The sequence below is a fragment of the Atractosteus spatula genome, chromosome 18 (assembly GCF_055471065.1).
Source record: "Atractosteus spatula isolate fAtrSpa1 chromosome 18, fAtrSpa1.hap1, whole genome shotgun sequence".
Lineage (NCBI taxonomy): Eukaryota > Metazoa > Chordata > Actinopteri > Semionotiformes > Lepisosteidae > Atractosteus > Atractosteus spatula.
In genome coordinates, this window is record NC_142723.1 from 17,250,379 (window position 1) to 17,263,009 (window position 12,631).

Consider the following 12,631-nt stretch of genomic DNA (forward strand, 5'->3'; position numbering starts at 1 on the left):
AGTCCTTTTATTGAGAGATTCCAGGACTCTGTTTGAGAAAACTGGCTCCCCCTCTCAGCCAGGCCATAGAAAGCCAAAGACACACAATGTTTTCTCAAGCTATTTAGTAAGGGGAGACATGACGATAAAGGTTTTCATCAAATGTGAGCTTGTCTTTTTTCCTCTCAGTCGTTTCGCTAAAGTTGTTTCTATGAATAGATATATTTTTTGCCTCTGATACTAGGACATTTAAATGACTTCACTCAGTAGATGATTAATGTTTCAGTTGTGAGTAAAAGATTATTAATATATTAAAATACTCATTCTGATTAGGACTTGCGTGAAAATCCTAAAATATTCTTGGCAGAAGTTTAATTTGTCACATCTGTTTATGTTCCTGTTTCAGCTTATCATTTGTTCTGTCATGTAAATGTTATTTCAACGAATTTCAGAATTTAAATAATTTAAATTTAAAATTAAAGATGAATAGTTAACATACTTTAAATACGTGAATATCTTCATATACAGTACCTTGCAAAAGTATTCAGACTCATGCACATTACATTTTGTTGCAATAACACTTGCAGTCATGACACTTTGAAGCAGCTGTTAATAGATGTTACACAGTACAGGTATATACAATCTACTCCACACATTCAAAAGCAAAAAACAAAGAGGTAAATAGATCATTAATATGAAATAAACACAGAAAAGTAAAGATTGCATACGTCTTCAAAACCTTTGTTGTGGCAAACCTCTTAGATGCACAAAATTATCTTAACCAGCCACACAGTTGAAGGGCCTCAGTCACAATATTGTCAGTCACAATGATTTCACAATACATGCACTCTGTAAAGTCCCTCATTCACGTAGTGAATTTTAAGCAAGGGATTAACCTTGAAACCAAAGAGCTTTTAAAACAACTAGTTTTGTAAAACAGCACAGATCAGGAATAAAGTATAAGAAAACTCAATAATCCTGAATCTCCCCTTAACACTGAGAAGTCTGTCATTAAGAAGCTTTGAGGATGTGAATCATACCACACAGACTGTCGCTGTCGCTCCTAACTGAGCAGCTGGGTAAAGAGGAAACTGGATAGGGATGCCACTGTTCTGTTTCTAAAATAGGAAAAAATGTTCAGAAAGCTGGCCTGCATAACAGAGGATGGGGAAACCCATCTCACACCGCACATGGAGTTTGCAACAAGGCCTTGTAGGTGATACTGCAGACATATGGTGAAAGAGTTTGTGGTCAGATAAAGACAAAATTGGAACACTTTGTTCTAAATGCAAAGTGTTACCTCTGATGCAAACACAGCATAGTGCATCACTCAGTCAACGCCACCCCTGCTGTCAAACATAGTGTTGGCAGCATCCTGTTATAGATCTGCTTCTCATCAACAGGGGCTGGGAAATTTGTCAGGACTGATGGGAACATACAGTATAGGGAGCAATGTACTGGCACATCTTATAGGAAAACATGCTTCAGACCTGAAACCGAGACAAAACTTAACCTCTTACCAGGATAATGAACCAAAGCACAAGGCCAAAGCTTCAAAAGGTGAAAGTCCTTGAGTAGCTCAGTCAAAGTCCTTGCTTGAATCTTGTTGAGAATCTGTGGAAAGACTTGAAAACTGCTTTCCATAAGTCATCTCTAAGCAACTGGAGAGAGCTTGAGCAAATCTGCCAAGAAGTATAGGCAATCCCTGCACTAAACCAGTGTGCAGAGCTGGACTCAAAGACGTGCATGTGGTAGAACCTACTCCAAAAGACCTGAGGCTGTAATCGCTGCTGAAGTTCACAGGTATGAATACTTATGCAGTCAGCATATTTCAGTTTTTTCTCCTTAATATTGCTGATATTTACTGCTACTTATCGTACCATTTAAGGTCTTGAGTTTGAGCATCCAAGTTATAAACTTTATAATATCATTAAAAGTTCTTAAACGTATTCAAGATATTAAGTTTAAAATGTCTGTGTTATATTGCCATAGAAAGAATCAGAATAATTTTGCAAAGTACTGTATAACGTACAATATATTTATCACCCTAGGAGTCTGAGCTGAATGTTCTCAAAGTTGTATTCTTAAAGATAATTCACCACACAGATGCCTACCTTCTTTCCAGAGCTACAAAAGAGCTTGCAAACTATAGCAAGAACCAAAGTAGACTCTACCGAGTTACAGTGTATGATTACTATCATGTTTGGCATTCATTTTTACAATGCAAAGAACAGTGATTCATTGTTTTTCAATTTTATATTATTTAATATAAGAATGATTCTGAATGTGGATCCATATTCTGCATAATTTAAGCAGAAAGGTGAATACATTGATTGTTTATTATTTTTTGGGGGAGGGGGGTTTTGTGCAAAACTTCAACCTTTTTTGACTTTTTGTCTGTCACGTCTTCTGTTATGAGGAAAAACAATTCTGCAGAATTCAGAGACTGAGGTAAAACCACACACTACCAACGCTGTACTCTGTGATCTAGGTGGTTCGGGTCTGGATTGTGTCACTAACCAACTGGGACCTTGGTTCCTCAATTTCCCAAGAGTACAGCTGTAGCACTGGGATTAATCAGAGAGGACTCTCCTGGGTTAGTGGTATAACTGCAAACTCTGTGACTAGCTGGGTGACTTCATGTTTACAGAGAGATGAGTGAGAGATGAGCTGTGGTGCTCTTGGCTTGCCAGATGATAAATGGCTGTGCAGGTTAGTTTGTTGGAAGAGCATGTCTGTGTGGCTATATGGCTTGTTGCTGGAGAGAAGAGTATAAAGGAAAAGTGATGTTTTCAAATCTGGTGCATGCAGCAAACAACTTATTTAATAAAAAAATCTACAGAACTCGAATGGATGATGAAAAGGTAAAAGGAGGAGAAATATGTTGTTTTCTTTGCTGTTCTGGCCATTTTTTTGTAACTTTCATATTGTTCTGTAAAATGTGTAATACCTCAATGGTATGATAACTCTGAAAATGCTCCATGTCACAAAAGTAAATCTGAATAGCCGATGACGGTAAATTTCAGCTGAATTCCCAGTGTGTTTGATATAGTGTTGGAAATGAAATGAAACAAATCACCTACAGCACAAAGCAGTTCTAAAATCCGGTACGACTGTGGGATCTTTGTGCCTGTAGCTGGTAAATATTTGTACTTGGTACTTGGGTTTAGGTTAGTGGATATGAAAACAAAGCCTGCTGTGCACCAGGGATAATGGTTGGTGAGGAGGAGTGTGTTGACGAGTTCCTGATGGTATTTGATAATTATCAACTGAGCAAGCATGTGTGCAGCTTGCACCCCCTTTGCGACTTCTAGCCACATGAGTTATGGCCACCTTGCACATCATATTAATTAGCTTTGGGCCTTCTTTTCCTTATTGAATGACAGAACAGGGTTGTTAATCCTTCGAGTCTTCAGGGAACCTCTTAGGTTTTAGCTTTAACAAAAGTTTAATAATTTAACGTAAGAAAGCACAATCAGACATTCCTTGTTGAGAAGACTAAGATTCTAATCGCATTGAATTGTTGTTGTTTTGTGTGATTTCACATCTTTACTTGATGGTCTGTCTTTCTCGGCAGCATTGTTACCTCCCTGCGGCCTGGTCTTGTGAGATTTGAAAAGCAAGCAGGAGTTGAGATCCTAAGGCACTAATCAATAGTGAATGACTTCCAAGGAAAAACGAGTTGCCGTTGCAAGTGTTGCTGGAGGTCCAATAGTTACCGCTCTTCCCTCTAGACCAGAATTTCCAAGTCTATATATTTACCATATTTATACTGTATGCCATATAAATGCAAGGAACTATTATGAGTGTTCTATTAATTTTCTAACTTGTTCGGTTTTTGTCCACATGGGAAAAGATGTGGACAAATACTGCTATTTATGAAGTGTAAGTAGGGAGCTGCTTCAGCATGAGTAGGTTGCAAAGCAGCAGGTAAAGGATTATTCCATGCTGAAAGGTGTCATATTGCTATTTATTGCATTTTAATCTTAATGACATCTATGGAGGGCACACAATGACTTGTAGGTAGTGTTGCTTCCTCACAGTTTCCTTCAGGTGCTCTGATATCAGCCTTCCAAAGACTGCTGGCTAGGTTCTAGCCTAATTGGTTGTTAATTGTTTGTAGTTATCAGTAGTATCGGTGTGCAAGCCCTGTGATGACCTTACGACCCAATTAACATGTAGTCGTGCCTACTACGTACATGTCCTGTTTCTGGGCTGGCTCTGGACTGGTCTGCACTGTATCAGACCAGCTGCTGCCCTTACCAGGAACAAGCTGCTTTCCTGATAGTGAGGAGATGGGTGGTCTGATTTCTGCAAATAACCATGATAAAACATGGGGGGAGAATCTCTGTGGTCCATGTCAAAACATCACTGAAGTAAGCCTATTCATTAACACGTCCACTGAAGACGTGTGCAGGTGTCTGATGATGGTGGGATACCATCCTACACTCCAGCTCATCAGCCAAGGGCTAGTAATCCTGGTGTCTGCCTCGGGATAGTAACTCTAGTGACAGTACTGCCTGCCTGAAGAACATTCTTGTTATGGTCGTGCAGCAGAGCGAACTTCTGTCTTGCTCACCGGTCTGCACTATCTTGGAAGCCAGGAACCACCTTCCAACTGGAGAATAACAGCATTAACATGGGTTTAACCTTAGTAAGCTTTATGTTGATGTTTGCGTGTTTAGCATTTTGATTTTTAATATGGGGGCAGAACCTTCTGCCAACACAGTAGACAGCCATGTCTGTAACCAAGATGGCATTTCCCATGCAATGGCTTTCGACCACTGTTACATTTTACTTATTTTTGGTGTCGTGAAAAAAAAATGTTTTGCCTGGTAAATAAAAAATGAATTTATCTGTCTATACCACAGGTTTTATGGTTCCACGGTTTTGATAAACCAGACATGGGAAAAAAGGTTTCATATGTCATAGTCCTAAACTCTTAAAAGGAGATAGACAGACAATGGATGCCTTAAATTACATTTTGTGTTTTTCCTCTTCGGTCCGGAAAGATGTAATTAACGATTAACAAAAACCAAGAAGGAGCTGGTTGGCGAATATTTCCCATCCAACTGGAAATCCACGTAGATGCGTAGAAGCTCTGTTTGTAAAAAAAGCTGATTTAGTTTGACTTTAAAAAATAAAATAAAATTGTGAAAATCATTCCAGACACAGAATAACAGATTATAAAAAAACAATCCAAATTTTAGAAACTCAAAGTTCAACCACCGAGCTCGTAATTCCCAGATAATTCCCAGATATTGAAGGAACTCTGCTTCCCTCCCTCCTGCTGGATGTTCCCATGATCTAGCCACTGTGGGTTAGCTGGCTTGCAGTGGTGGCCTCAAAAGAGGCTGCATTTCTGCATATATTTGTAGGTTTGGCAGGTTTCTCAATCCTCTTGGGAAGCTTGGTTTTGATGAAGGGCGTTGTATACGTTCAGGATCATGCATTTACAAGTACTGTAAAAGCATCTGATATGCTACAGTACATACCTGCTTTTGTTCACTCAGGGTTAATGTCTTTTAATCGTAAAAGGTGTTAATTGATGTAGCATTTACACGAATACCTCCGATTAACTCTAAAAAACACCCATCGGGTATGTGAGCCAATGGCTGCATGCTGCTGTAGTTTTTCATATGTCCTAAACATGCTTATCATAAGTTCCACCCCCAAATCATGGCACACACCTTGTCCAACCAGACAATTCAGCTGGAATTCTCAAATACTTTCTCCTTATGTCCCATCTTCTGAGTGAGGAAAAAAAATCCCAGGTTCCCATGCTGAATTGTCAGCTCACACAAAGTCCATGTCATTTCCTTGTGTTTGCACATGTTATCAATAAGTCGAAAGGGTGTCGGCGCTTTTGTGCGGCACCGCAGTTGGTACTTGCGTGGCCATCCTTTAGCCAATAGCTGCCTATTAATAAAGCAGAGTGTGGGGATTAAAGGTTGACCATGGAAAGAAAAATATTTGTTCACCAGAAGCGCTGGCTCTTTCAGCTACTGCTGTTTTTGTTCAAATTAATACAAAATATAATTCATACAATTAGCCTTTCAAATAACTGTGGGCCTCAGAGGGTAAAAGGAGACTTTTTTCTTCTTGTGGAGGAAAACTGGGGAGGCGGCAGTAGCCTTGGCATTTTTCGGACCACTGTAATCTCTTAGTTCTACGAAGTGTTTACAGAAAGATTTGCTGAATGAGGAAAAATCCTATTGGAAATGCCTTCCACAAGTCATTTAATATGTGGTGTTTTTCTTTGTAGGTGATGAGGGAGACAACTTCTATGTAATCGACCAAGGAGAAGTTGATGTAAGTAATATTCATTTCAATTCCACAGTGTCCCCTAAAGAAATAAGTACATTGATACCACAATTAGCCAAACTAATAAGTTCTGATCAGATCAATGAAAGGTGTAGACATCTTATATATATATGCATTGGACGTTCAGAATTATTAATTTACTATACTTCTTTCTCGAATGAAACAAGCTATGTGTACTGTATATTTTTACCATCCTTCAATTTAGAAATGAAAGTGTTAGCCTGAAAATAATTAAATGGATATAGCTCTGTAGATGTCCACAAGCATCCTGTAAAATATGAAATATATAACAGAAAAGTTGAATGTTTTTTTTTTAATTCCATTGAGACTAGTTCCTCTTCTACAAGATTATACATGGACACGCTGGTTTTGAGATGGCAGGAACAATCTGAAAAAGGTCCCATTGTTGTGCAATCTAAGGAGAAAAGATAGCATTTAGTGAGAAATATAAACAGGAAACTACTTATCATTTTATACAGAAAGGGACAAAGGTATGAAAAAAAACAGAGTGATAGATCAAACAGGATTGGCTTTCTCTCCTCAATTCAAAACATATAAAGTACAGAGCCTCATCTCCTCCATGATCAGGTGAAGCATGACCTAGATGAGATGGCAACGGTGATAGAATGGCTACAATGCAGGAATCTTTGCTGTCTACTTGCACAGAACAAACTGTCTTTTTGAAAAGCTGATTAAATATTTACACAAGCGTCTTGTAGTTCCAGGAGGGTACTTTAGGTATCTCACTCTATCCTGTTGCAACCTGACTCGATAAAAAAAAAAAAATTGGGAGATGGTGCTTACCCTGAGAAGGGTTATCTAAAATCTAAATTCATTAATTTGATTGATGGGTATTAAAATCTCAGAGCCTTTTTAAAATCAACAAAGCGTGATACCAAGTGTACCCATTTTGAAATGTATTTATCAGGCTTGATATTCCATGACTAACACATGGGAACTGCCTGCAAGTCTCACAACTATGGTCTTGGCTGCTTCTCAAGCCCAGAACCCTGAAACCAGCAGCTGTCTGTTTCCTTGTTCCAGTGCTTGGATGATTAAAGTCCAGGCTGCCAGGAGACAGCTCCGTCAGACATTTGGACTGGAGAGTCCGAGACACATCTCCCAAATACACTCCCCCCAAAGACACCATAATGTTGCTGTGATTCCACAAAAACTGGCAAAAAAGCTTCCATTCTCATCTTAATTTAGCTGTTTTCTTTTTGTGGTGTTTTCAGCATTCAGCAGGTTTATTTTTTCTGCATTAGTGTTTTGCGTGAGAGAAAACTCTTGATCGTTTCAGTGGCCTTAAGACACATGGAAGATAGTGTTTGCCACTGTAATTTTTGGTTTCATAAAAGGTCTTGACATTTTATGAAAACTACTACTTCTACTGTTTCTAGTGTCACAAATTATATTTTTATATTTATATATTTGCATTATAGTATATTTTCATTTGCATTGAACATGAAATCTCAACATATTTAGGTAAAACTGACCGTTATCAGGTACCTTACCGGCACAACCTCCTACTCATGCTTAAGTGAATTGCTCTCATGATGTGCGGAAGTCACAATTACGCTTAACGTTGTGACGGTTCTGCTTGTCGATTTTTGTAAGTGTTAAAGAAAAGCCAAACCAATACACTGGAAGGGGGAGGGAGCTGGGCATTTACAAAGTCAACAACTCAGTTGTGCTTGACAAACACAAGCTGAAACTTCATCCACAAAAATAGGGTTTTTCTTCCATCTTCACAACTGGGAATCGTTGTGGCTTTAAGCTTTGTGTTTTGCGTGTTGTTGTATCTTTTTCCCTCTATGTGTCTGTGTGTCCATAGGTCTATGTGAATGGAGAATGGGTGACCAGTATTGGGGAAGGAGGCAGCTTTGGGGAACTTGCCCTGATCTATGGGACCCCAAGGGCAGCAACTGTCAAGGCCAAAACTGATCTCAAATTATGGGGGATTGACCGGGACAGCTACAGGCGAATACTCATGGTAAATGCAAGATTTCATTATGGGACTCAGTGTTTCACTATCTCATGGGTGCCAGAAAAGTCCCTACACTGTTCATTCGCTCTGTTCATTTCAAGTCCTGTAACTGGGTAAAGGCAGGATCTCCTCTCTGGTCATGATAAATGTGTGGCCAAGGGTTGTACAAAACAAAACAGACCCTTAATCTAAGCAGGAAAATCGACAGCTCCTTATCACAACTCAACATGTTTGTTTTATTTTGTTCTAGTTAGCTGATTGGTTTTACAATTTAGTGGTTAATCAAGTAACCTGCTGTCATATTTTTTGCCAGCCTTTATCTATTTACTTCATATGGCGGGAACAAGCTTTTTACCCAACATTTACCCCCAAAAAACACAATATTACATAAAAATACATATTTGGTATGTTTGTCAAATAGTTCTGGAAAGATTTTTGCTTTCTTAGTTATGTTAAAAGGGAATCCTACAAAATCATTAAAATAGTGTTTTGCAAAGGTCAATAATTACATGCTTTCAAGATTTTATATTAACAGAGCACATACACAGCCATAAATTGCACATTGTATTCTCCAAGTAAAACTTTCCCTCATAAAAACAGGCATGGTGAATTTGCTTTTCTGTGTGCTTGCACTCTGTACAATGGAATTTGTGAGCTGCACCGTCAATCCAGAGAGATTTTTCCTAAGGGAATAACTAGAATTTTACTAGTGTTATAAAAAATCAAATCCAGTTATTCCACTAAAAATAATAAAACATTTGATCAGAAATGCTGTGGAACCAAGTACCATATTTTCAGTGTGAAGTCTTAACATTCCTGAAGCTAGAGAACAAGCATACTTTTGAAGTGTGGAGACGAAGAAAGTTGCATGAAATGAAACAGGCCTAAGATTCTATTTAGTTACTGATTTAAGGTCTGCTCCCGATGAGCAGTTATTCCTATTGTTTATGGCACATGCTGGACACTAGTGCTTCTTTAGCGTGGATGATGTTAAATAGTCTTAAAAGGGAAGAAGACACTGCTTTATGTTAAAGAACTGACAGGGATTATACAGTACACTGCATCGAGTTTGACAAGACTTGTAACTTTCCTGGCTACTTTATTATGAGTGCTCTAAGGGACTGTATTTACACTCCAGCCTATTTCCCAACAAAAAGAGAGGTAGATTTGAAAGGAAGGAAACACAGGCAGATTGCCTAACTCTGACCTTTACGTTATCATGAAGGCCTGATTAATTTGCTGTTGAGGAATTGTCTTAGTTTAAAATAAGACTTTCCGTTTTTGAACGGTTTCAGAACCTCACCGATGCCTACTGTAGCTGTCAGAATTCTAATAGACAGCAGCCCACCCTTTTCTTATGGCTGTGAGGTTCATTTGTACACTACACATATTACTTTTTATAGACTAAAAAAAAGAGAAAAGAATTTAATAGAAAAAAATAGATGTTGCAAAAATGCCTTTAATTAAAATAACTGGAGTTTAGTTTAAACACTGTAATACAAGGGTACGTGTTTCTCCTTGGCCTCAATTAAATTAAAGGGAGGAATTACAGAGTACCTCTTCTGTATTTTTTCCATATGTAAAAATGCACATTTTTTACTTCTCTTGTTTTTCCTAAGGGTTACATTAACCTGATCACAGCGAAAAGACATTTCTTGATCTTTCTTTTTCTGTCTAGACATGCCACTCAATGCTATTTTTTTTGCTGAAACACACAGAAATGTTAGGGAAACCCCCTGTACATGTGAGTGGGATGGGTCATGGATTTTTGCTTTCTGCTGTAGGATGAACCTTTTCTCGGTTTTAAACTGTAATTGAAATTAAATTGCCTTTTTTACACACTGCTGCAAACGTCTTGCAAGGTCCCCCTTGCTTGTCTTGAAAAATAAATCAGAATCACGTTCCACACTTGTGACGTTACTGTAAATTTTCCATAATCATGCGTCTCTTTTTGGAGGGTCTTGCTGATGGGCCTGTCACGTTTGCGTCAGGTGAGGACATCAAGCGCTGCTGTCTCTGATCTCTTCTGCAAGGGATATGTTTTCCAGAGGCTGTCACCCACATCACAAGTGCAGAAGAAAATTAGAGTCGGCAGCCGTCGAACCAAATCACCGGTTACTGACTACGGCCCTTCTCTCCATCTTTCTCTTTTCCTCCGTTTCTCCTTTTATTTTTTCCCAACAGGGCAGCACGCTGAGGAAGCGGAAGATGTATGAGGAATTCCTGAGCAAGGTCTCCATCTTGGGTCAGTTGTCTTGTGTGTGAAATTGCCGGTCACCGCCGCACACGCAACACCTAGACAGTGCCCTTTCTGAAGCACGAAGATGGCCATTGAATCCTTTCAAAAAGCTAAAACCCATTTCTAGCATGGGATTTCTGGACAGATAGCACATGGCAGCTCAGACAAGCTGACTCAGTTATGGAAACATTTGCTGTAACTCACCGAATACCTTAACAGTTATGTGGAAGAAACATCCTAAAGGAATTCCTTGGCTTGTGGTGATTGGAGCTCGGTGGAGCTATGAGACGTTGTGGGACCTATACACACTGAGTGTGGCAATTATCCCATGACATCAAGCCCAGTGTTTAATCAGAAGCTGAGTGGGAATGTGACAGGGGGTTGCCTGGTTAGAGGATATAACCTCTGTCAAGTAAGCTAAATAAACTGACACCAAAGAGCTCACAGGCCCCAACTTATTTCCTCCATGCCTTTTTATAGCCCCACAGAGGCCGTCTTCAAACAGCTCCTACAATTTTTGTCCTTGGCTTTTTTGTTTTTCTTTGATTATTTTGATAGCCACAAAATTGGGACAAGCACTTGACGTCCTTCAGTACGAATAAAACAACAAAGGCCTAATCCCCAAATGACCAATCTCCATTCCCCAAACAACAACTTCCCATAAGTGGGAAAATGTTAACCGTACCGTGAAATGTCAATTCTATGGAAGCAGGATCACATTACCACTTGAATAGTTAGGATCTTGAATACCACGATGATGTTTAAAACATCTCTGGTAAAGTGCCCATCAGTCACGAGCAATCAGGCAAATCTGTTCCTAAAGGGGTTTTTCCAGACAGTTTTCTTTCCACCAAGTTATTTTATAGTGCTGGATAGTTTCCTTTTAATCTGAGTAGAAACTCTACAAATTAAAATCGAAGGTTTGTTTGTAGGGCATACAGTATATAGTCCAGGCTTTTTGCCCAAATACATTTTAACAAATCCTGATAAAACGTTCTGTTGTCAGATATAGTTGTGCAATGTTGCAATTTTTATTTCGGAGACAGATAATTCCCAGAATGCTAACACATCAGTTTTAGCTGTAAGTGGTTTAAGTCAGACGTGTACTTTTACACATCACTAGCAGGACTACCTGCAAGCAGTTTTCCATACATGAATTTCATATCTTCTGTTGGTTGCCTTAAGCATACATTAAGCATCATCACTTTCTGCATTAAAGAATAAACAAACATACACATACATATAATAAATAAGCATAAATAATAAAGTATAAATCTGATAACGTTTTTGCAGATTTCACTTGACCTGATTCCAAAGGCAGCAAATAGTCAGCAAATGTGTCGCACAACATCACACAACTTCAAGGCTGATCCTCAGATTAGTATTTTGTTTGTGTGTTTTTTCTCACTGTTTAATCAAACCCAAAACTCCACAACCAAGAACACCATTAAGAAACTGTTAGAGCTACATGGCGTTGCTGGCTAATTGTGTATAGGGATGTGCAGTAGTTCATCTTCACTGGTCACTGCAAGATTAAATGGTGTAGATTTCCTTACATTACAAAACATTTGACTTGATCTCTGCTTTCCTGACCTAGTGTCTGTCAGAGAGAGTTACCAGTAACAGCTTTTCTGATTTAACTTTATTCATTTTTACTGTGTTCCTGATTTTTTTTAACTTTTCCTCTTTCAAAAAATAAACCTGATCCCAAAAAGGCTATACCAAAAACATATTTCCGTTGATTTTGAGGTTACTGGTTGAATCCCATCTATCTTAGTGTTTTCTAGAAAATCTGACTTTCAGATGCTAATAATTAAAGTCGGACTGTGTAGATGTTTGAATTGAAGTACGATTTTTTAACAACTTGAAACGAAATGTTATGATTACTTTATCCAGGTGGCTCAATACCTTTTCTTTTATATACTGTACAGGTGATTTAAGTACTCATCTCTTATTTTTTATACTTACACGCTGTCATAAAACGTTACACTGTCATCTAAAAGTACCTGTTCTGTGTTTCTCAGCTCCTAAGAGTGTTCTACTTAATAGCAGAAATATCTTCCTAATGTCTTCCTTAAGTACAGTCTCCTTCCCTCTACATG

At 38.6% G+C, this 12,631-nt stretch overlaps 1 protein-coding gene across 2 annotated transcripts in view; it reads left to right on the forward strand.

Moving 5' to 3' along the window:
* Positions 1–12,631, forward strand: part of prkar1b (protein kinase, cAMP-dependent, regulatory, type I, beta) — a 77,324-nt gene that overhangs the window by 52,465 nt on the left and 12,228 nt on the right. For both annotated transcript variants that reach the window (XM_088936206.1, XM_088936207.1), the window contains 3 exons: positions 6,245–6,291; positions 8,138–8,296; positions 10,475–10,535. In XM_088936206.1, coding sequence (XP_088792332.1) covers positions 6,245–6,291; positions 8,138–8,296; positions 10,475–10,535 — 267 coding nt within the window. The remainder of the gene's footprint in view (positions 1–6,244; positions 6,292–8,137; positions 8,297–10,474; positions 10,536–12,631) is intronic.